The sequence below is a fragment of the Aegilops tauschii genome, chromosome 6 (genome assembly GCF_002575655.3).
Source record: "Aegilops tauschii subsp. strangulata cultivar AL8/78 chromosome 6, Aet v6.0, whole genome shotgun sequence".
Lineage (NCBI taxonomy): Eukaryota > Viridiplantae > Streptophyta > Magnoliopsida > Poales > Poaceae > Aegilops > Aegilops tauschii.
Window position 1 is genome coordinate 47,817,943 of NC_053040.3, and position 24,145 is coordinate 47,842,087.

At 44.6% G+C, this 24,145-nt stretch overlaps 2 protein-coding genes across 19 annotated transcripts; one reads left to right on the forward strand and one right to left on the reverse strand.

The window, feature by feature from the left end:
- Positions 1 to 4,913: 4,913 nt before the first annotated feature.
- LOC109737700 (mitogen-activated protein kinase kinase SIPKK) lies at positions 4,914 to 23,451 on the reverse strand. Of its 15 annotated transcripts, XM_073500989.1 has the most exons (16): positions 16,572 to 16,927; positions 15,460 to 16,327; positions 14,616 to 15,378; positions 14,372 to 14,491; positions 13,321 to 14,211; positions 13,074 to 13,117; positions 11,836 to 12,033; positions 8,963 to 9,102; positions 8,740 to 8,857; positions 8,015 to 8,152; positions 7,641 to 7,865; positions 7,344 to 7,526; positions 7,028 to 7,233; positions 6,714 to 6,759; positions 6,511 to 6,599; positions 4,914 to 5,560 (listed from the first exon to the last, which is right to left on the reverse strand). In XM_073500989.1, exons 6-16 carry the CDS (start codon positions 13,080 to 13,082, stop codon positions 5,551 to 5,553), a joined length of 1,362 nt encoding a protein of 453 aa, XP_073357090.1. In that variant the 5' UTR covers positions 13,083 to 13,117; positions 13,321 to 14,211; positions 14,372 to 14,491; positions 14,616 to 15,378; positions 15,460 to 16,327; positions 16,572 to 16,927; the 3' UTR covers positions 4,914 to 5,550. The 15 variants fall into 15 exon arrangements, 5 of the variants coding, with proteins under 5 accessions (XP_073357090.1, XP_073357091.1, XP_040247787.1 ...); XR_012187103.1 differs by lacking the exon at positions 16,572 to 16,927 and adding an exon at positions 23,264 to 23,451 and having other exon boundaries at positions 13,303 to 15,378; XR_012187108.1 differs by having other exon boundaries at positions 7,649 to 7,865; positions 13,321 to 15,378; positions 16,810 to 17,112.
- Positions 17,457 to 22,739, forward strand: LOC109737698 (disease resistance protein RGA4). Of its 4 annotated transcripts, none has more exons than XM_073500987.1 (6): positions 17,457 to 18,430; positions 19,266 to 21,388; positions 21,511 to 21,672; positions 21,801 to 21,965; positions 22,189 to 22,342; positions 22,392 to 22,739. In XM_073500987.1, the coding sequence occupies exons 1-6, from the start codon at positions 17,589 to 17,591 to the stop codon at positions 22,534 to 22,536; spliced, it is 3,591 nt and encodes a 1,196-aa protein (XP_073357088.1). In that variant the 5' UTR covers positions 17,457 to 17,588; the 3' UTR covers positions 22,537 to 22,739. The 4 variants fall into 4 exon arrangements, with proteins under 4 accessions (XP_073357088.1, XP_020152409.1, XP_020152408.1 ...); XM_020296820.4 differs by having other exon boundaries at positions 17,458 to 18,430; positions 21,568 to 21,672; positions 21,801 to 21,991; positions 22,456 to 22,739; XM_020296819.4 differs by having other exon boundaries at positions 17,459 to 18,430; positions 21,801 to 21,991; positions 22,456 to 22,739.
- Positions 23,452 to 24,145: the final 694 nt, after the last annotated feature.

A 24,145-nucleotide genomic window follows, 5' to 3' on the forward strand; every position in this document is an offset into this window, starting at 1 on the left:
GGCGGCTGCCGGCCGGTGGCGACCGGAGAGGAGAGGAGCAAGAGGGAGGGGAGCGAGCGAGCGTGAGAGCAGAGAGAGAGAGCGAGATGTGGTCGGGCGCGGGCGGTCTGTCTCTCGCGACCCACCCGCGTCGATCTTAAGGAAACGGCGTCGTCCGCTCGTCCGTTAGGACACGTCACCCAAATTGGGCCCCACCTGTCGGAAACGCCCTCAACCGCGCCAAATGAGACGTTCAGTGCACTCTGCAAAACTTTTATTGAATGCGCGGTGGCTTTTGCAAAAGATTAGCGACTAGGTTGTTTTCTGCAAGAGAAGCCCCAAATGTGGTGGTTTCTTGCAATTCACTCACAAATTTCCAATGCTTGGCACGTATTCCGTTGGAAAAAATCGTTTTGAAATGAGAACTTCATAGTAAAGAAGATGTGTTCTCCAGGTAGTTTGTTGATAGGAGTTCATACTGGATTCATAGAGTTCGCTTTTCTTCCTCGCAATTTCCATCACAGTGGTACTCAGTTTCTTCACGGGCGGTACACAGACGAAATATGCAGGGGTGGATGATCCAGCTGCCCGAGTACATATGAAGTTTGAGGTTGAATTATCTTGCTTTTGTACCACAATGCATCTTAGAACTATATCATATTCGGTTTGACAACAATATGAAAGCTACAAAATGCTGCATAAGAATAAGATTTTCACATGATGTGCTTTAGAGAAAAATTCCAAGTGATAATCAGAGTATGGTGTGGTCAGACTATAAACCCGTAGTCTTTCTGGACAAATAATACTACCACACGTATGCACTGATAACCTCACCCCAAAAAGTACAATGTGATCTTGCGCTGAAAAGGGGCAATCTGACAATCCATCTCATAGAAGGGTGGTGAGCCTAGCTCAACTGGTTGGGGGAGTGGATGTACAAACCCAACACCTAGGTTCAAATCCTCACAGAGGCGAATTTAGGTTCCTATTTATTCTTGAGGACTAGGCTTTCCTAGTACTCACGCATTTATTGAGGACTAGGATCGGTGCATAACCGAGATTAAAAATCCTAGTACTCATATTTAAAAGGCCGTATGCATCCCTAGCTGGTGCAGAGGCCGGGGAAGTGAAATTCTCCCACTTTAAAAGAGGTCAAGTAATTATCGGGTAGACTCCCCCCCCCCCATGACCTCCTCCCCCCGTACGGCGGCGCCGCGCCGCACCGGGGCCTCCCTCTCCTCCCGCCGCCGCCGCCGAGGGCATCGCAGGCTAAGCCTGCGGGCCGCAGCGGCGGCAGCAATCTTCCTCGGCCGGTGATCGGATCTGGGTGGCGGCGACCCACTCCGGCCGATCCAAGGGCGATGGCGCAGGCCGGTGGCGACCAGGGTTGTCGTGCTGGTGGCGGCGACGAAGAGATCATGTCGGCGGCTAGGGTGTCCGATCTGGATCCCATTCGGATCTGGATGGTGGTTCCTCGAGCCGTCGTGCGCATCCTTTGTTCCGGCGCGGCAAGCGGCCTCTGGACTAGGCATGCGACACGAGGACGTCGGGGGCTTCGGCCCTTGGCGTGGAGGTGGTGGCCATCTTCTTCGCAAGAGGTGGTCGGCTAGATGGTTGTGGATTCTCGCATCTAGTCCCGGCGTACAGTGGGGAGACGGGGCTGCCGGTGAAAACCGTGCTATGACTCGGGACATGGCGGGCGATGGCGGCATTTTTGCGTCGTTGTCTTGTTGAAGACATCGCATCTGCAGCTTCTGTCGACTTGCTTGCGCTGCTCTGGGTGAAAACCTTGATCCGGAGTTTCCGGATCGGACGATGGCGGTGCTTTTGGGGCGTCGTTTTCCCTCATGGGGGCATCGTTTTTTGAGCAGCGGCTGGATGCAGGACCAGAGGACGGATTCTTTGGTGGAGCGGTGCAGCATCTCACTCATTGATGGCGGCGGGTCTCGGCGGCATGGCGCTGTGGTGACTCTGCGTCCGATGCGCGGAGATGGACTCGCGCAGGAGGGTGACGCGGTCTGGCGTCGTGGTGGCGTCGACGGCAGCTAGACCGGGCAAGGTAGATGCAGCAGTACAGCTCTGAAGATGGATTGGTGGCAGGTGGCTGCGGCGGCCTCAGACCCGGCAGGCGTCCTGGTTGAGGAGTGCGCCGGACTGGTAGGTGACCCATACCCGGCAGGCGACCTGGATGGGACCTCAGGTCTTAGATGTTAGGTTTGGCTGCGAGGTCTGTTTGGTACTAGGCCCAGACTATCAGCATCCCTTCATCTCTTGGATAGGAGTAGCGACACATTTGTTGCCTAGACGGTGACTTCAGTCTTACTGTTGTATGACTTTGTAAGGTCTTGTGTGAATAATTAATAAAATGGCTGCATGCATCGTCTAGATGCAGAGGCCGGGGGTCCTCCTCCATTTTAAAAAAAATCTCATAAAACAGAGGGCAGCTGATCAACAGAATTTATACTCCTGTTCGGATTATGATTTACAGGCATCACCTGTGATAATCAGTACTCTTACGACACAATTTTGAACATCTCTTTGTTATAACAAAATAGATCTGGAAAAGAATTTCAGACCGTGGGATTAGGGTAGTATTGCTATGGCTTTGATTTGCCTATCCTTATCCTGATCACAGTAAACTCTTAAATTAAAAACAAAGAAAGCATCTCAAGGAAAGCAAAGAAGAATATTTACACATTAGCAAAAAGTACATGAGCTTCTCCCAACATTCATTACTCCAAACTAGGATTCTAAATATTTAACTTCGAACCAGAGAGAAATTAAACAAAAACACACATAATGAGACGTCATGGAACATAAGCAGAACTCTGGCATCTGAGATCTCACCGCCTGAAGCAGCATGGGAGATAATCATACGCATGCACACATAAATAATTCATGACGTCAGTCTCAGGACCAATTGACAAGTGAGCTCGTCGCAACAAACTCGAAATGTGTAGTCAAATAAATAAACCACAAGCTGAGTACTAATTTGTTGAACCAAGGCAATATGCCGTCAATCTTCTCGCCAGTTGATGAAATTGGTTAAACACGGGAGCTACAGGTCCACGTCGAGCATACAAAATGAAAGAACCTACACCCAGTAACTCATTTCTGTCTCCCAGCCATTAGAATGTCGCCCTAGATACCTGCAAAGCAAACAAGATCATCAGTCAAGCAATCTATTCATTCAGGAAAAACTGTTGGAGTTACTCTCATAACTTCTGTGTGACTCAAATCAGGAAACGTTAGCTTCACCACTGTGGAAATTATGCCAAAAGCTCCAAAGCTGAATCACCTCAGCATTATTAGACAAAACGAACATGTGAAACAGATAAAGCACACCTTCAAGACTATAGGTAATTGGCCATTAGCCACTAATATAATTTGGTTGGTCCAATTTATCAGTAGCTATGCATTGTGTGGAACCTACGGCTGTTGGCTGAACGGCTCAGTGCAAATGCCTTGGGAGGTTGTGCCGACCTCAACCGTCGTGCTGCCACTGGGGATCGAGCTCGATGAGCTGGCTGGGCTACTGCATGAGAGATGCTGAGGGCGAGGGGGAGTCGGCGACTAGGATGACGGGGACTTGGTGAGGATGGAGGAGCAGCTCATGGGTTCTTTGCCGGCCTGCCACCGCCTGGTGTGGAGCTCAGGAGGAAAGAAGCGGGGAAGGAGGATGGGGCGTCGGGGGACTAGGGTTGCGTCATTAGTTACCTCTTTAACAGGGATGCACTGTATCCAAAAGGCAATGGCCGAGTATCCATGAAGTATCAGCATTGTTTATTCCCTGATACTCAGGGGGGATACATATCCAGGACGCACCGGAGAAGTATACGTATTGGATGCGGTATCCGACATGGATACACTGGTTCCATGAAGTAACCGTGCATTCTAGCTGGCATGTTAGTGATCGAAGTACTAGTTGATGCTGTGGAGACTGGAGGGTAAAAAATTAACAGTCATTTTGGACCAAAGTCATAGTTAGTAAGATGATGCATAACCCTTCTTTGAGGCTTGTACTGCAAGAATTTGATGAATTTCAACGACTAGCTAGCTCGTACATTTCTAAAATTATGCTTATGACCTAGAAACCAGTCATTTATGATATCCTACTTCATGAGGCCCTCATAAGCCCACTGATCTTTTAGTCTTTACACCGACCGGATGTAGCCAAAGACTGCTAATATTAGAAGTTGAAGGTGCACAACTAGACCACAAATTACCTTTCATCGTTCTCTATTTCAAATGTTGGTTTAAATTTTCTAATAATGCATAGATGGTTCAACTTTGGAGCTTTTGACACAATTTCTGCAATAGTGAAGCAAATGTTTTCTGTTTGAGTCATAGAAAAAATATGAGAATAACTTTTGATTGAATAATACAAGTTTGTTCAACTGATATGGTATTGCTTGCTCCGCAGGAATCTATGGTTACATTCTGGTGGCTGAGATGCAGAAACGAGTTGTTGGGTGTAGTTTCTCCCATTCTAAAGGTTGACTGCAGAGATTGAGCCTCTATGTAGCATGCATTAGTCAGCTGCTAAGTGAACTTGTAGAAACTAACCGCTTGATTTGCTAACTTCCATAATCTATGTAGTCGTTCGTCGGCTGGCATGAAGGCCCATTGATTTGCTTCCACTAGTTAGTACTTGTCCCTCTCAGTTTGCTTAATTTGTCTCATGTTTTTTCAAGCAAGTATGTTCCAGTTTTCTGCGTCTTTTTGTTGATTTTGTCATCTGATTCTGTCTAGTGAATGTGAACTGCAGCTGGCTGTGTGGTATTTGTTGATTTTGGTGCTATTTGTTATTGCACAGCTGGCTGTGCGACTCCATCAGGATGGCCAATGCCAGCTGTCTGCTTCTTCTTTTTTTTCCTTCGAGATGAGGTGTAGGATTTGACGAGTTGGCTAACATTTCAAATATTGCGAGTTAGTTTTGAAGAAATTAAAAGGTCTCACATACTATTCCAGGCAAAAAAAGAAGATGAATAGTTTTGGTTCTTGCGATCAGTAACAGGGATAGGTGAACCAATGAGAGGACAATGTTAGCTTGGATCTGCCGCTGCATGTTGAGATTGGCAAACCTTTTGCGTCCGTGCTGCGATTAAGCGAAACATGTTCCGTGGTGACCCATTTTGCACGAGTTTTTCTTGAATTTCCATCTGGTTCCGAACTCAGAATTTAGAGGCTTGCTTCTGCCTAATGGAGGTTGAAGTGACCTGAGAGTTGGAAGATGCTCCTTCCTGTATGCTGAAACGAAACTGCCTACCTGGTGTTGGGGATTCAATAACCTTTGCTTTGAGATTCACAAACTTTTTGCTTGAGTAGTGTGATTGAGCATACTTCCCACTTCCCAAAGTTTAGATAAAACTCACATGTCTACTTCCTTCAAAATTGAGTAGTGGCCTAACAAACTGAAATGTTTTTCATGCCAACTTCCCTCTGTTATCTTATCTCTGGGCATGATAAGATAGAGTGACTTTGCTTCAGTCCAATTACGCGCTTGCTTGCTTGATGGCCGTGCATTCTGTGAGTTGATGAGTTCCACATTTGCGAAGAAGAAAAAAGGTCTCACTTATTCCTGGCAAAAGATGAATAATCTAGTTATTGTGACTAGCAAACGTTTACTCTGGTAATGTGATTAAGCAAAACATGTTTGTAACGTATGTAAACGGATTAACACCGGTTACCTTTCCAGTGAGAGTGCAGGCACAAATGGTTAGGCTAGTGGTAGGGACAAGAAAGAAAGGAATAATCAGTTGGCAGACACTGTGATTAAGTAAAACTGAGCAGAGCTCTGGTTTTACTATTATTCTTTGGATGTCCACAGGTGACGATGTTGGTGAACACAAATGATTATCACCAGTACCTCTTTTCTTTGGGAGGGGATTATTAATTGGTAAAATTATCACTGCCATTTTTAGCATCCCATTATCAGTTGTGAGTCATATAAGCCAAACCCTTTTACTGAGGATACATTGACAGTTGCTTAACATGCTAATTCACTAGTCCAGAAAAGGCCCTAGATCTGTTTCGTAAAGGAAATGGATTCTTCAAATTTGAGATTATACTCCGGTTATATCAACACAAGCCGTGACACCAGTTGCCTCTGCAATAGAAGCATGAGAACAAAATGTAGTGGCACAACCTTCTATGTTGATGCGGCTCACTGACATGGTTATACACGTGTGATGCCGGTTATAAGATAATCATCAATTGCCTCTTTTTTATGTCAAGATCACAAATTATCCCTTTTTAAATTAAGGTTATCACTTTATCAGCACAGTATTATTTACTGCGAGAACTTGTGTCTGTAATCTGACAGTGCTATCACTGTAGGAAACACAGTACATGCATGATCAACTACACATGCCTGATCAATTCCGCGCTGGGGAATAACATGGTTGTGCATTTGTCTGACTCAACATGGTTCCCCTAGGAAGAAAAAGAGAGAATACGACAGCATTGGAATTGTAAAGGAATTTGCAGTAGCCATGCAAGTACTCTTCAGTGGGGTTATAGGACCATTACTTGAAGGTGACAAGTGGAGATCCCGCGGTCCTGAAGTAGACAGCAAGATCAACATTCAGGTCGTCGTACATGCTGAGGAATGGATGAGCCTGGGTGTCAGAGGCAACAGATAGAAGAAATGGGTAAAGATCAGAGAGCTTGCTGTGTCAAATGACGCTTTCGGACAAACATACAAATTGTGAAGCAGACAGAAATTTCCTTACTGATAGGATTTGTGCAGATGATCTATTTGTGGCCTTCTTTTGGACACTGATTTCCAGTAAATAAAATAAGGAAATCAGTTGATCTGTCCACAGATGAAGGTGACTAGGTGAGTGTAACAAAAAGAAACATATGATGATGTTGGCATGCATATTCCAGAGCAGGAATTTTGGCGTGAGAATCACTGCTTGACAGGCAAAAGGTAGAAAAACCACTATGATAACTAAGTTCACAGTTTAAATCTCAACAAATTGCAAACATTGCTTAAGTATTATTGATTAACAGGGGGAGGGGGGTAATGGAGAAGCGTAAATACCACGCAGAAATGAATGAACAGAACTCTGGTGAAAACTGGTCTGATGGTGCAGAAGGTGATGGTTGGTCGACAACATCTTCAAGAAGTTCATAAAAGCTACCACGAGGAGGATGTGGGAAATTGCCAGTGGCACATTCCAGCATAACTAGGCCCAAGCTCCATATATCACTCATGTAACCATGTTTCTGCCCACTGATTCTTTCCGGCTGTCAAGAGTATACATTTTAGATTCGTTAGCTGAAACAAAAAATGGTGGACGTCTTTTCATGCCACACTGGAAGACATGCTTACATAATTCAAACAAAATTTCACGCACCGCCATGTAGTTAAATGTGCCAGTAAATGTATCTCGCTGTGCAGAAGAACTAGAAATGATGGCACTAACACCAAAATCTGATATCTTTACTTCACCCCTATGATTTATTAGTATATTCGATGGTTTCAGATCTCGGTGTATAACGCGCTTCTCATGGTGCAAGTACATCAGTCCTTTCAACACCTGCACGAGGAAGTAAAAATTATCGGTTGAAAAGGTCTATTTGACCTTGAGGTGAAAAAAACATTCTGATAACAACAAAAAACTATGTGGTTACTTATGTGTCATTTTACTGGCCTGCTTACAAATTGCAGCAAGGTAGGCCTCTGGAACGGTTCTAGCAGTCATCAGGAAATCAGCCAGAGAGCCTCCATCCATATACTCCAAAGCAATAGAAATAACACCATTGACATAGAAACACTGATAGCATGTGACAACATATTGGCACTGTGTTGACAAACTTAATTTCAACTCCTGGGCAAGTTGCTTCCGTATGCTTTCCTGAATATTGAGTTGTATAACCTGCAAACATGACAGTACATGAATGGGGGTAAAGACCCTAGGCACAATATCAGAGATTATAACTACCACTATAGTTTCTACTTTCTACAGAAAGAAATAGAAGGAACCAAAATTATAAATCATCAAATAATTTATTTTTTGGGCAATACCTTGAGAGCAAAAAACTGGCCAGTCCATTTCTGGCGCACCAATTGCACGGTTCCACTACTACCTTTCCCAATCACTTTGATTGCTTCCAGATCATGTATGCTCAAGTGATGGTTATCTAACGGCTCTATAGGAGGAGCCTAGAGAAGTCGAGTATGGCAACAGAAAGAAGGCGAGACACAAGTTAGATGAATGAAGAGCATAACAAGTTAAGAACAACAATGTAATTAGACAATTCCCACAAGAAATGGTGTTAGACAGCAATCTTCCACTATAAGCAAATGAGCATCAGCATTCAGGATAAATTTAACCATTGGATACATCATAAATTATTTCTGTAACAACTGCATTTGCGGATATCTCACATGAAAATTACCTATGTATTTCCTCCGCGCGGAATCAGTTGACGCTCAAACGGATGTATCTCGCATTGAAATACGTCTAGATAGATCCGTTTGAGCACTAATCCCGGATGAAGGAAGTACATAGTATCATCTGTCCTAAATTGTTGTTCTGAAAAAGAATACAAAACCCCTGCTCCGTACCTGCTAATCCAACCACACATCCTAATATCTAAATCTGTTCATGTCATCAATGAAATTACGAAAACCAATACAACTACCAATATGCCGAGCACAGTCCTGCATTCTTTCCCTATGAACGGCTAAGACCAGACGCGTGGAGGAATTTTTCATCTTGGGTGCCCGGTCATGTTTTAGTGGCTTACCTCGCCTTCCTCGGTCTGCGGGGTGATGCGGAGGCCGTCCTTGTTGACGAACAGGTTGCCGTCGCCGTCCTTGAACATCCCGATCTGCATCCTGTCCCCGTCCCACGCTGGAGCCCAGCTGACCACAACCGCCGTGAAATCAAATCAATCGGCACGACTGCAAGAGCAATACATCCAAGGAAAACAAAAATGCGAAAGAAGAGGGGTGAGGGTTTGAGGTTACAGGAATCTGCCCATGGTGGACTCGTGGGAGGGGAGAGCGATCTTGCCCGGCTTCTTCAACAGCAACGGCGGTGTAGGGCTCCCTCGCCGGGGTGAGTGGATGGATGAGTCTTCGTCCGCCTCATCTTTGCTCTGCTTTTTCTGGAATTAAGCATTACAGTACCAGTATAAATGGCTGGCAAAATTGGCAGTTTGGCATAATTGGTCAACGGCTTGAAAAAATATACATAGTGCACAATAAGGCACCATGTACATACATAAATAGGATGTGTAGACAAAAATAAACGTACAATTGCAATCTTACTTAATCAAACAAACCTCGTAGTAAGATTCTTAAGAATTAAAGTCCTCTACAATCCTTTAAATTTTAAGAGGATTCTACTGAGAGTGCAAAAGTGGTATTCTATCCCAAGACCAAAGCTTTTCACGCTAACGGCAAGATCCAGTTTGGGAGGCGCAAGACGGCGCCGAATCCACCCACACATCCACTACTGATTCAGCTAGATGAAAATACTGCAGAAAATGCAAGTCCCGGCTCCTCTCTGCTATGGTAAGCAAGCAATCATCTTTAAAAAGTTAAAACCGGCTATAGCCACCAAAAAGAAGTGGTGTGCTACATGAAAGGCTTGTCTATATGACAAGTCTAGTGAGAAGAGAAGCTCACTTTCGAAAGCCGCAATATTTGTGATGTCTTATTTTCTCGTCCGGCTAAGTAAAATTTCTATACTCTGATCATTTTTAAAGATGGATAAAAAAGTGTTATTCTAGGCCCTATGTGAAAAGCTTGTTTGTTTACCATAGCAAGGCTAGTAAGAATAAAAGCACCCCGCAAAAAGAAAGAGTGAGAAGAAAAGCTCATAAAGAGGTTTTGAACTTCCTAAAAGAAGTTCTAGAAACCAAAAGATTGCGATTTTGCATAGTAAACACCTCATTGGAAACTCCAGCATCCTAGACAACATGATGTGCGATTTCTCTGCAAACTGAACGACGCCATCTGTCTCTGGGGAAGCTCACACGGAAGCCGCCGTGACAGTGACATGAAGGCTTAGGACAGGCAGTTCTCAGTATCAACCTCTCTTTCATCCCCAAGCACCCAGATTCCACAGCAAAAATCAACGGCTAGTCCAGCAAACCTGGCATGTTGTGGTTCCTGTCCCCACGTTGACAGCTCTGGAATCTGGTGGCTGTACTAGGTCCTGCTATAAGAAGCCACTCTACAGAATCACTAGCTGCAGGCCCAGGAATGAGCCTGATTTTACTAGTACTACTGCCCCTGGAGTTAGTAAAAAGATTGGAACAGTTTATGCATATCATTTCCAACATATTCACTTGCGAAGACCAGGGAGGGAGGGGGGGGGGGGGGGGGTGTTCCTGGTTACCACGGTTACCAAAAAGCACGATTTTCTTAATGAAATTTGAGTCCGCAGAAAATTCATTCAAAATATCTAGGATTCTTTGCCCGGAAAGTCCGTTTACCCAGTGTGTGTGGGGGGGAGGGGGGGGGGGGGGGGGGGGGCAAGAAACGCGGTTACCGGCCAGGCGGTAACCGAATTTACCGCCCGCTAACCAAAACCCAGGTTGTGGGTAATTTCCACAAACTCATAGCGGTATCGCCATATCGAGAGTGTGGGACTTGTCTCCCTCTTTTTCCATCCAAATTTAATTCTCGGTAATACAAGGAAAAGCCAGTTGTGGCTGAGATACTCCTGGAAAATGCCGTTGATGGCTGAGATAAAAATGATCGAAACGTAACATGTGCTTTTACTATGGTATAGCTACATTCAGTTTTACCTTTCCAGCCCCTTTTGATAATATTGTACTTAGTTAAAATACTATTCCCACAAGCATTTCTTGAAGCAAGAAAGTGCTCTAAGAAGCATTTCTTGAAGTATCAAAATAGTTTTTTCACACACAGGGCACAAAAGTTTTTTTTTCTCATGAAAATTTACATGTACACAAAGGACACAAAAAAGTAGACATCCATTTTTTTCCATTTTTTGGACATCCGAAAAATTAGTTTTTGCAGCCAGAAGCATGTGCTCTTGGGAGCCATTTTGAATTATCACTTCTGTACCTCTCCTACCACCAACAAAAGCACCTTTACCATTTACAGAAGTCCTCTTCTGCTCCCGAGCTCATTGAGCTCGGGATGAACAGTAAAAAAAATTTGAAACATTCTAAAAAAATGTGACGAACTTTGACAAATGTTTGGTATGCTTGAAAATTTTCATCACGAAATAACATTCATGGCAAAAATAAAATAAAATAAACAATACTCCAAAATGCTTTCAAAAATAGCATTTTGGGAGCATCGATTTTGTTTTTTTGCCACGACTTCCACGAATGTCCTGTTATTATAAATTTGCAAGCACACAAAATATTTGTCAAAGTTTACCAGAAAAAACAGAATTTGTTTACTATTTTTTTTCGAATTTACTGTTCATCAGGGAGCATTTGAGCTCGGGAGTAGATACTCCATGTCCTACCATTTAGGTCTAATTGAAGAAGCTAAACTTCTAACACAGCTATCTAACATTTTCTAAATCAACCCCATACTCATCTGCGAGTAAATCCTGGATAGCCTTAAGAGTTAAAAAAAAATTGTTTTGGTTCCCCACTCAAAGGCACATTGTTAGACTTCTCTTGTGAGCTATAAAATCACTACCCTTGTAGAATTTTAATTTAGAAGAAACAATCTAGGCACACACCCTGTAGAAGCCAAGGCTAGAAGGCGGATCTACCAGCTTCCATACTAGTCACTTAAATATATTTATTTACCTCAAGAATATTACTTCCTAACTTCACCCCAATCCTAGTAGCTACGTCCCTAAGAAGGATCAGAAGAATTCAAAACAGTTGGAATGTGTAAATTACCTGTGTGCTATCTTCCATCTGATGATCCTCTAAACCTGCCACTCTTTCCATCTCCTTTACAGAACTTTCCAAGTTAGTGCTCGGATAATTTTCCTTAGCAAATGCTTCGAGATTGACCAACAACATCGTGTTATCATTAGTAGGCCGCAGGGATTTCCACATCAGGCTCACTTCCCATCTCAGAAGCACCAACTGGTACTGCTTAATAAAAATTAAAAAAAATGTCATGTGCCTGCATGAAGAGAGACTATATATATAACCCAACACGCCCCCAAGAAGTAACCAAAGTAGCAACTAAGAAAGGAGACTGCTCTCCATGGTCGACTGAGCGATGAAACAGGACACGATTGAAAAGAAGCAGCAAAGAACCACCCCAGATGTCCCAAGGTCTTTTTGTCAGGAAAGTGATCCGGTGGCTTCGCTTACGCATACCCCTGCTATCGTTACTGATGTTGTGTGAAGAAATATGCAACTCAATTACGAAGAAAAAGAGGAATTAGTTTGTATAACAATAAAGCATGCTATTTTTTAATCTGATAAAGCATGCTATTTTAGCACATAACTAAGGTGCATAAGTGAAGAGAGATAGGACCGGAAATTAGGCATGTTTTCAAGGTGTGCATGCTGCAGTCCAAGCCGTGAATGCGATTGGTTGGGGGCAAGAAAATAGGGGAAGATGCATCTCGCTTGAGCAAGCAATGAAACAAGAAAGTGCAAGACAAAATAGGAGATTGAAATCCAGGCTACGTGCAATCAGGGATTCTTTTCTGATTCGGCTGGCCCAGGATCAAAGTCTCATTTGTAACTAGAGGCCGACGTCATGGATGGACGGATGCAATTACACTAGATGGGTTGGCTACGGTCACCGGTTTCCACTCAAGCCTCTATCTCTAACAAGTCAGCGGTTGGAGAGATTAATCGTTTCCGAATTGGTAGTCCGGGACAAATTTTTTATCACATAGAACAAGCTGCTTAGAGGGCAGGCCTGGCGCAGTGGTGAAGTCCTCCCCACTTGTGCCAAGAGGTCCTGGGTTCGAACCAGCCTCTCTGCATTGCACTTTGCAGGGGTAAGACTAGGTTCCTATAATCCCTCCCCAGACCCCACCTTGTGTGGGAGCTTCTATGCACTGGGTCTGTCCTTTTCCTTTATAGAACAAGCTGCTTAGTTTTCTCTTGAAGTGACTTTATTAACTTGATGGCGAAACATTTATATTACCACCAGTTGACAGAAAATGTACCTGGAACATGTAGACGCGAAGATGGATCTGATGACCTTGAAATCCTGATTGATTACAATAACCATTAGCTTCGTTAGAACATATAAGAATTATATCAGGTTAACTGAAGAATCGACGTTGATGTTTTTCTTTCAAAGAAAAATTTTATTGATTGAGGCGTCCACACCAAGTGGGTGCACCCAGACTCATAGAAGTTGAAGTAAAGGAGGGCATATTTCGTTGTGCTTACAAGGAACATTTGTAGTACCTTTTATCAGCCTGTCGCCTCTCTAATCTCTCATCGTATTCATCTGGCTCTTGTTCCTCCAGAATTTCATCCGATTCTTGCTCCAGATTCCCATATGGATCTTCCTTCAGAATCTCATCTGATTCTTGCTCCAGATTCCTATGTGGTTGTTCTCCCCCCAGAGTCTTATTTGATGGCATGTTAATTATAGGATTTGTCGGATGATTACTAACCAAGGTCCTCAAGGCATACTCTAGATCAGGAGCTTCACCCCCAAATTTTGTGGAGATCTCTTTAAGGCCTGGCATATGTTCGATGCTGACGAGTGCAGTACCATCTTTTTCAAAAGAGGGGATGGCATTGAAAACTATCTTGAGCTTCCAGAGATTAGGCATTGCACCTTTCTCAAATTTTATCCAAGCTATGTCACTCGTGAACCTCAACTTGAAGTACTTGAGAATTGAGAACCCAGCCTTGTCAAAGATGATCTTGTCGTAGGGCGCCTTCTCCACATACAGAGAGAGAGCAGTGAGGGCAGGCGATCCTCTAAGGATATCAACACAACTCATCTGCAGTTCCCTCACTGCAATCTTCAAAATTCTTAGGTTGCCATGTTTCTCAATCCACAGAGGAATTCGCGAGAACATGATATGGCTATGTGGCAAGAATTCAAATCTCTGGAGAAGTGGGGGTGCCAGGAGATCCAATGACAGGGTGACATCTGAAGCGCCACGAGCATTTTTAGCCGATGAGCCATGAGCCACTACTAAAGTTTTCAGGTTGCCATGTCCTCCAAGTAAAGATAAAATAGAACTCATGCTTCTATTCAGATGGTCAGAAGAAAGTGCAGAAGATCTGGTCAGGTGAAGATCCTGCAGCTTGCGTACTCTCTCCACACTGAGAGACATCCTGCTGTTAATCCAATCCAGCAGATTTTTATCAACAGGAAGACCAAGGTGTAACAAGTTTGGTAAATGGATATCTCGTGGAACACAAGCAACTCTTGCATCCGCAATATCCAGTATTTCCAAACATTGTAGCACATGGTTTGGCAGTTTTATGCAGACATTACCTGCAATCTTCAAATATCTGAGTTGAAACATTTCTGAAATTCCAGTGAGGTCTACAGGGCCGTCGTCATCGCCAGCATGACGGAACAGTTGAAGGTTCAGGACACGAAGAAGCTTGAACTCTGTAATACAAGGCATAGACTCGAGTAATCCAAAAAATCCAATTGACCGAACTTGTGCCTTTGTGATGTTTGCTGGTATCTTGGCATATTTTGCATTACCAAAGAGGAGAGATAGTCGACGGACCTTTTGAGAGAGTGGCACATTCTTTTGGCTGTAGTCTATTGCCACAATGAAATTCTCTTCTGCGGATTTGTGTGCAATAAGATCATGTACCATGCCATGCACTGCACAGGATAACACCTCATTGTTGTAGTTGACACATATCGGTTGGATGAATCTTCTACCAATAAGTTGATCGAGATAGCTTTCTGCATCTTTCCGGATGTCTTGCCCTTCTGTTGTATAGATCAAACCTTCAGCCACCCATTGCTTCACCAAATCATCCTTCAAGATTGTGTAGCCCTCTGGATACATACTAAGATAAAGCAAACATGTCTTCAAATATTGAGGAAGACTGTTAAAGCTCAGATTCAGTGCTTGTCTAGTTCTTTCTGATGCCGAGAAACAAGAGCTTAACGACCGATGGATGTATGTCAAAAGATCAATTGACATGACAGGCTGGCTTGCTAAAACACTTGCTATGCTAACTGTGGCTAACGGCAAACCATCACATGTTTCAACAATTTCATTTAGAACATCTTTGAACTGTTCAGGACAATCTCTTTCAGAGCAAAATAGTCTGTTAAAGAAAAGCTTTCTAGAATGATCATCATCTAGGTGTTTCATCTCAAAAACATACTCTGACTGATAGCAGCAACATGTTAATGCAACATCTTCAATCTGTGTAGTTGTTATTATTCTACTGCCATGATTACCCTTTGGAAAAACATGATTAATAGTATCCCATACTGATGCAGCCCATACATCATCAATAATAATTAAATACCTGCATACAGATAATCAACTCTAAGGGTTTAGGGACCATGGGAATTTTGATATTATCTTGAATGAAGAAAAAAGGCATTACCTTTTATCCTGTAGATATTGCTTGATATCGTGAATGAGATCAATTTCCCTACAATGTTGCAGAGGATGTTGCCGCTTGAGTTGTGAGAGCATGTCACAGAATATTTTCTTCGTATCAGGCTTCTTGGATACTCGAATGAAAGCTCGGCAATTGTATTGCTTCCTAAATCTGTTGTACAACACTCTAGCAAGTGTGGTTTTACCAAGACAAGCAGATCCAAGAACAGAAAGCACCTTGAGCTGCTGGTCCCCATCTGTAGCCAGTGAGTTGATAAATTCATTCATCCGGCCATCGATTACTATGTCTGCAGTTTCTTCATATGGCCTTGGAAGAACCATAGGGCCATGGGACACAAACCTACGCCTCAAGGTTCTGCAAGAATGGAGATTATACCTCTGGTGCCGTTGAATGGCCTCCTGGACATACCTCCTGAATTCTGATAACGTTCCCGCACTAATAACCTGAGTCTGGGAAGTCTTGACACGACTGAACCATTTGCGGAGGGATCTGGTGGCCTTGATGTTGTTGGCAAAAAGGGAGGGATCTTCAGGCGGCACAAATAATAAGCTGTCGACGTAATCCTCCATGTCGTAAGACAGGTCGCGTGCCTCATTCATCCAGCACATGGCCATTGGTGGAGGGTCTTCCACCTCTGATAGTTCATCAAGGTAGGAACTTATCTTTTGAACGTCATCTTTGAGGAGGCGCATCCTGTCCTTGATCCTCTTGGAGCAGCATTTCTGAGGAGCATCCCTAAGGAGAAGCATGTCCAACTTCCCAATAAGGGGTCTCATGGCGCCCAACGAAGCACTGATCGTGGCCCCCGTCTCCCTGACTTTGCTTCTGCCTCTGCTTCAGATCAAAACATCTAAACACACGCACATAAACAAAGGTAAAATTAATTAATGAATATTGTGTACACACGCACATAAACAAAGCAAAATGCACAATGTTGAAATCGGGGACCCGCATCAAGGAACAAGCAATCAAAACAAGACGACAATCTTGTGGTCACAATGCAGACATGGCACGACAATTATCCATTCTTATGCCCATCGAAAGAAAACAAGTTAAGTAGTCCTGCATGCGATTACTTGGTGAAAGGGCCTCACCACTGGTAGGAGGAGTTGGATCTGAGAGGAAGACGTTCTTGTGCACCTCAGGAGATTCCTCCTCTTCCATGATCTCCACCTCCTCCTTGAGCTCTCGCAGGTGCTCCATCAATTAATCAGAACCAGCTACCCCTCTACTCAATTACCACTATAATTTCTCGGTCTTCTCACGCCCCCCCCCCCCCCCCCCCGACACACACACACACACCAAAGAAAACAGTGTTTTGAAGCAGGGTACCTGCATCCGGCCTTAATCCCTCTTCGATAGGCAGCCTGCATCAGATGAGGCCATGTTGAGCTCCCAAAGAAGCTGGGATCCCATGGCACCAAGCGATATGACTATTGGGACCCTCAAACATCTCAGCTTCTGCCTTTGATCGTAGCGCCTAAACGGACAGATGCTGAGGGGACACCATGGCAAAAAACACTGTTGCAAAAGATGTGGTCGAAAATATGCAGAGAAAAATGAGCTGCCATGAGGATAAACAATCTAATGCCACAGGATTTGGATGGCCACGGTTGCAACTTGACTCATGTGTGTAAAATTAATTGCAAGATAAACCTGCTATCCAGGTGCCTTGTTTCTTCTATTAATTTATGTGGCTACGATGTCTTGCCTAAAAAAATCTCTGTGTCCAAATATCTTCCCTAAGAAAATTCTGTGCGGCTGTTGTTTTCCCTGAAAAAAAATCTGTGTCTGATATCTTACCCAACAAAATTCTATGTGGCTGATATCCTCCCTAAGAAAAAGATAATCTGTGTCTGATGTGATATCCAAGAAAATTCTATGTGGCTGATTTCTTCCCTGAAAAAATCTGTGTCTGATGTAATGTGACGTGACTGATTAACATTACTGATAATAAAATTGTAGATAATCTCCTGGATTTATGTGGCCATAGCTGTTGTTTAGTTGCTGAACCATCCATTTTCTCTGTATCCAGGCAAGGGAGGGAAGCGAAGGCAAAATTCAGTATCAGTAATGGTCTGATCAATCAAGAGGCAGGAGGTGGTGTGGACATGGCCGAATTAGTCGTGGCTGCCAACCTGGCTGCCAGTGTGGCCGGCAGGAATGCCCCTAAGCTCTGGGATTACTTGGTACAAAATCGCAAGCTGCGGGCGGAGCTGAAGCATGGCATCAGTTACATCAGAAGCGAGTCCTTGATGATTTCTGCTGCCATTCAACAAGATGGTGATCGTCCACCGTGGAGCGACAACCCCGTGCATAAGGTCTGGATCACTATGGTGCGTGACTTGGCGTACGATATCGAAGACTGCATCGACCGCTTCACACATCGCGTGACACTCAAACCTGATGTGTCATGGATCAATAAGAAATTTCACCGGATGAAGACGAGGAGTGCCCGTAACAAGTTTGCTGCAGCGATCCGTCATCTCAGGAAGAAATCCGAGGACGCATCCAAGCTGAGAGCAAGCTACAGCACCAGTGAGTATGGCGGCGGATCCAGCACTTTGGAGTCAGAGGCACCATCTGATGAAACGGACACCTCGGTGGCCGCCGTGGGTATGGATGCACCCCGCGACGAGCTCATGGAGCTGATAAGGGAAACGCCGCAAGGCAAACAACCCATGGAGCTCAAGGTGATCTCCCTTGTTGGGTTCGGTGGCATAGGGAAGACTCTCCTCGCCAAGCATGTGTACAGCACAACTGAGAGCGAATACGAAGCACGGGCTTGGGTTTGTGCTGCAGAGAAAGGCTCAAGAGATGTTCTCAAGGAAATACTCCGGCAACTTGGAATGCATTCCACCATTAGTAGTAGTGGTGGAAGTGCAGGCAGCCCCTGCCGTCTCAGCAACAACATGCTCTGTGCAAGCCTCAGAGAGTGCCTTGGGACCAAGAGGTATACAATATATTTTCTACCCTAGCTTTTTTATGCCATTTCTGTTGGTTTTTCTACTCATTTTTCTCTCGGAGTCCACAACATATATACAGCCCATTACCGGCCTCCACACTACAATATCATCGGTATGGCTAATAAAATGCATCTTTTACTTTAGCGCATTCAATTTGATTCTCCCAGCCATTAAGGTTTTGATTACTGAATTAAAAAACATATGCATGGTTAAAGATTCCTATGCTGGCCATTGGCGTACATGCAGACAATTAGGCCATGTTGGCATGCATGCCTTCAGAATTCAGATTACACAAGCTCATGTAAAGGAGACAGTACTAATTAAGCCATATGCATAGTTAAGAGTACCAAGTTACCAATGTCTTCTTCTGTTTTCCTCCATCCACATGTATTCCCTTCATAATGGAAAACAAAGTACACAAGCCGGAGGTATAATAGCCAGATTAGTAGAACAACGACTTTATGCACGGCTACAAAACTCACGACATAATTCCTGATAAGATCGATTGCAAATCAAGGACTTCAAACACGGTGACTAGGATTCACAAGCCTTGTGCTACAAGAAACCCTACTAAAAAAGAAGTCCTACCGTAGGAATCCAACAAAAGCAAGGTACAATCATGAAAGGAATAGAAAGCAATGCTTCTTCAACTCTAGATTCATGTGGCGACTAACGGTTCGAGGATCCTATTGATTTGAGACTGTTAGAAGAGTGTCAGAATCCCTTGGGTGACCGATTTCCTTGTTTGAGTGCATGCTATCTAAACATGATTTGTGTGAAGAGTGAATGTGTTCTATTCTGACTTCTTTTTATCTATCATAGGTTTTTCATTGTAATCGATGACATGCGGAGAGACTTTTGGGTCGATATAAAAGATGCTTTCCCTGTGGTTCCCGGGGTCAACAGTAGAGTTATTGTCACAACAGCCACTCAGACCATAGCAATCAAAAGCAGCTGTCGTGATGGTCATGTGTACATAATGAGAACTCTTGCTGAGCAACACTCAAAACAATTGTTCTGTGAGAAAGCTTCCTTGGTGTATCCACCAACGGTCCGTGATACGGAGCTAAGTTCAGAAGTAATAAGGAAGTGTGATGGTCTGCCCCTTGCTCTTATTACCACAGCACGGTTGTTGCACGGTGATCATAGACGGCAACAATGGGCAGATCTGGGAAATAACCTTGGCAGCCATCTGGAGACACATCATATGTTAGCAAATATGAAGCGTGTGCTTGTCCGTAGCTACACCGGCCTAAGCAAGCAAGATATCAAGATCTGCTTGCTTTATCTGGGTATTTACCCAAGTGGTCGCCCAATCAGGAGAGGAAGCCTGATAAGGCGCTGGTCAGCCGAAGGTTTCATCACAGCAGAGCCTAAACGCAGTGCCCTTGAGGTTGCTGTTGCCAGTTTCAATGAGCTGGTCGACCAGAGCATCATCCAGCCTATTGATGCCAGCGGCAGCAGCAGCGCAGAGGTAAAGACATGGAAAACTCATGGTATAATGCTCGAGTTCATTCTGCACAGATCCATGTCCGAGAACTTTGTTACCTTGTTATATGATAAGGACCCCCCAGCTGGGAGTAAAATTCGTTGGATTTCTCTGCAGCATAAAACTGATGCAAGATCCAAAATGGATCCAAAGGATCTAAGTCTTGTCCGTTCTCTGACAATCTTTGGTGAAGCGCACAATTCAATGTTGGACTTTTCCAAGTACAAACTGATTAGAGTTTTGGATTTAGAAGAGTGCGATGAACACTTGGGAGACAAGCATCTCAAGGAGATATGCAGCAACATGTCGCTGCTCAGGTACCTAAGCCTCAGAGGTGCTTCTAGAGTTACAGTTCTTCCAAAACAGATCAAGAAGCTTCAACTTTTGGAAACACTAGATTTAAGAGGAACCAGTATAGAGATTCTGACCATAGAAGTCATGGAATTGCAATATTTAATTCATCTGTTTGGAAAGTTCAAGCTCCAACAAGATGTAGGAAACCGGAGAATGAGTAAGCTGCAGACTTGGCTGTCAGAGAGAAGTAAATTGGAAACTCTAGCCGGATTTGTTGTGGACAACAATATCCAAGGATTCACACAGATCATGGAGCATATGAAGCACTTGACCAAGGTGAAAATATGGTGCGAGTTCACTGCACATGACAGCAGCAACTCAAGACATCTCTCAAAGTCAATCAAGGGGTTCATCCGGAGCAGCACCGATCTGAACGAAGCTCATTCACTCTCACTGAACATCAATGATGCATGGTGTCCAGACTTGTTGGATTTCTCCTTGGAGAAGGATTACTCCTACTACCTTAGCTCACTCAAGCTACAAGGGAACATCATATGCAGTCAGCTGCCTCTGTTTGTTACCATGCTGGGTGGTCTCACTAAGCTGTGCCTGTCATTCCTTGGTGATCATAAGCTGAGTGGTAACATTCTTGATGCCCTGAGCAGAGTGCGCGGCCTGGAGTACCTGAAGCTGATTGCAAATCAACTGGACAAGCTCGTCATCAGGCAAGGCCATGCACTCAGAAGCCTGCGACACCTATGTGTCGTGGTGGAAGTCATGACCGAGCTGGAAATACAAGAAGGAGCTCTGCCTCGCCTTGAGTTCCTCCGACTGCTATGTAAGGATATAAATGGCTTTGGCCACACAATCCAGTCCCTGCCACGTCTTAAGGAGGTCGCCCTATATGATGCAGTGAGTGATGAAACAAAACAGGAGTGGAAAGGAGCGACAAAGAACCACCCCAGACGTCCCAAGCTCTTGTTTGTTGAGACTAAGCCGATGGGAAGTGAGCCTGCTGCGGAAATTATCCCTGCAGAAACAACTACTGATACAATGGTCGAAGAAGTTGATGTGGAGAGGGAACCTGCAGCAGCAGCAGCAACTACTGATACGACGTTATCAGTGACAACGCTGCCCAATGTGATTTCCACTAAAGAGACTGGTAATTAAGTGATGGCCTCGTATTTCGCTTACTTTGGTTAATTCTTGGGGTGTGTTGAGTTGTATATACTCTCTGTTCATGCATGCATGTGCCATTCTGTTCTTATGTTTGTGCAATACAAGGCGTTACTTCTGGGATGGTTGATGATCACGAACTAATGAAAAGCGAGCCTGCTGCAGAAGCAATAGCTACTGATACGACGGCCGACGAGGTTGATATCGAAAGTGAGCCTGCGGAGAATTTTGATAGCCCTGTGCCATCACCTACCGATGCCATTTCTACTGGTGAGTCTGGTAATTCAGTGATATGCATCTTCTTGTGTTGCTTAATTGCTAGTACTTTGATCCAATATTGGTGTTGAGTTACATATACTCCCTCTTCATGCACACATGTGGCAATTTTCATTGTGCAGTACAAGTTGATGGTGGTCAACATGATGATGAACAAGGAAAATATTTTGCTAACACCAAGGATGCAAAATATTTTGCTAAGAAACATGGTCTGAGCGCTCAGATGACAGATCGAATGAATAAGGTTAGTTCTAAAGAGGAGATGGAAGGAATGGCAGATTTAGAGGGTCAGCAGATGGAAGACGCCACCAATGTAATTTACAGATTCCAGTTGTCTTACATTCTTCCAATGCTTCTCCTAGGGATGTAGCTAGTAGAACTGGGGCGGAGTTAGGGAGTGATATTCTTGAGATATACAAGTCTAGTATGGTTTTTCAACTGTACTGTACTGGTTGTCTTACATTCTTCCAATGCTTCTCTAACATGGTTGTCTTCTGTACTGGTTTTCAGAACCAAGGCCTACGAAACAAACAGCGTCTGCGCACGAGGTTGTCATCGCTGGTGGCAATTGGTGTCTTTCGCCAAAGAAGTCGACGGGGGATGCTGGTGCCTTGACTAGGTTAATCTTGCTCAGGACAGGGCTGGAGTATGCTTTGAGTATCAGGTTGGTGGCGTTTTAACTAGTTGTCACTTCTGTTGCTTCGACGGCTCAGCTGTCTTGTTGAGCCTTTGGACATTGTGTTATCAATTTCGGATGCGCTAATGGTGGATTCTCAGGTGCTCGGTGTGCCAGACCACTACGGATATGGGGAGTCGTCTCCTGAAGTTGATCAAGTGGTTCTGATAAGTTTGTCCTGAATGCACATGAATTCCTATTTGGTGGATTTCTGCTGTCCTGTGTCAGAGTCCACCATGTATGTTATTGGACATATATTTCGTCCAAATGCATAAATAGAAAGACCTTAAGGACCAAAAGAACCTGAACCTAAGTTCATCTTGGAACCTGATTGTGTAGCGAGTTTCCATGAACGTGATCAAGAAATCACCCTTTTTCAGAAAAATATATAACTAGATGACGTATGTCCTAAATTATGCGTGCTGATTGCGTGTGGTAATCTCAGCATGAGAAGGTAATAGAATGTCACATTTTACTCCAAACGTACGCTTCATTTGGTTAAAACAAATAAATGGGGAATTTTTGGGGTGGAGGTTTGTTCCCCTGTTTGACAACGGGACATGGTTTGATTGATTTAATTACAGATGAAAATACAAGCTACAGGATTGCTTACTAATAGAAAACGAAAGTACCCCACATTCTCCTCCCATCTAATTGCTTTGCTGCTCCTGCTCCTGCTCGGGAATAAGGAATCAGCACTCAGCAGACGAACATCTCTGCTCGGCTACTGAAGCTCCTGAAGAACACATGGCGGCCGGGCGGAGACGCTGCCTGCCCCTCCTCCCCTCGCGTTAATGGCGGCTGCAGCATTTTTCTCTTGGAGCAGGGGACATCTGCCACCCCGCTCCATCCACGCCGGCCCAATTCAGAAACCCTAGCTAAGGTACGGAGTACAGACAGAGCACTCACCACTCGACCTCCGCCTGAGGTAGGACGATGACGCCGAGGTGGAGGGCGGCCTCCCGCGGCTGCGGGCGCGCCACCTCCGGCAGAACCGCCCGCCTTTCCCGGCCGCACCATTTGGCGGTCTCTGCTCTGCTTCTCTCCCTCTCTCCCTCCCCTGTTTCTTTCTACTCTGCTGCTCTCTCTGTTCCGAGTCCCGCCGCCGGCCGCCCGGCCAGTGTTCGGTTGGCACCAATCGCCCGCAGATCGGACGGCCACCAAATCCCGCTGGATCTTTCACATTTTTCTTTTCCAGGTGACTCTGCTCAAGTAAATCCCCTTTTTCACGCGATAAAGGACTTTTTTATCAATTTTTTTCTCAAATGATAAGTGTCACCCATCAGATGCGTGACACTCCGGCTCTGACGTTTTACGATGACAATTTCAGTAATGTAAGTATGACAAATTCCAATGACACATAACGAGTTCCTGTCAAAAATAAACTAAAGCACGAAAGTTACCATGCTTCACAGGACATAGCCCGGTTATACGAGCCAGGCACGCCACGGCAAGTACACGGTCCGTGCCAGGCAGGCACACATGTTGCCCTCCCTAGCTCAGACATGACCCCTGTATTACATGGGCCGGCATGATGGCCCGTTTGACACGCCAGCTCATGTAGAATTCAGCCAATTGGGCTGTTTTGGACCTATATTGATGCTGTTGAGCTGTATAAAAAAAAACTAAAACGGGTCGTGTTGTGTTGATACTCGTGGCCCAGGCATGGCCCTAGGCGGCGGCTCCCTGAAGATGGAATAAGCTTCTCCCCTCCTCGCCCTCGTCCCGATGGTGTGTCTTCGATAGGTGGCGCGTCTTCGGCTCGCTTCAGTGCTTATAGTCGTCGATAGA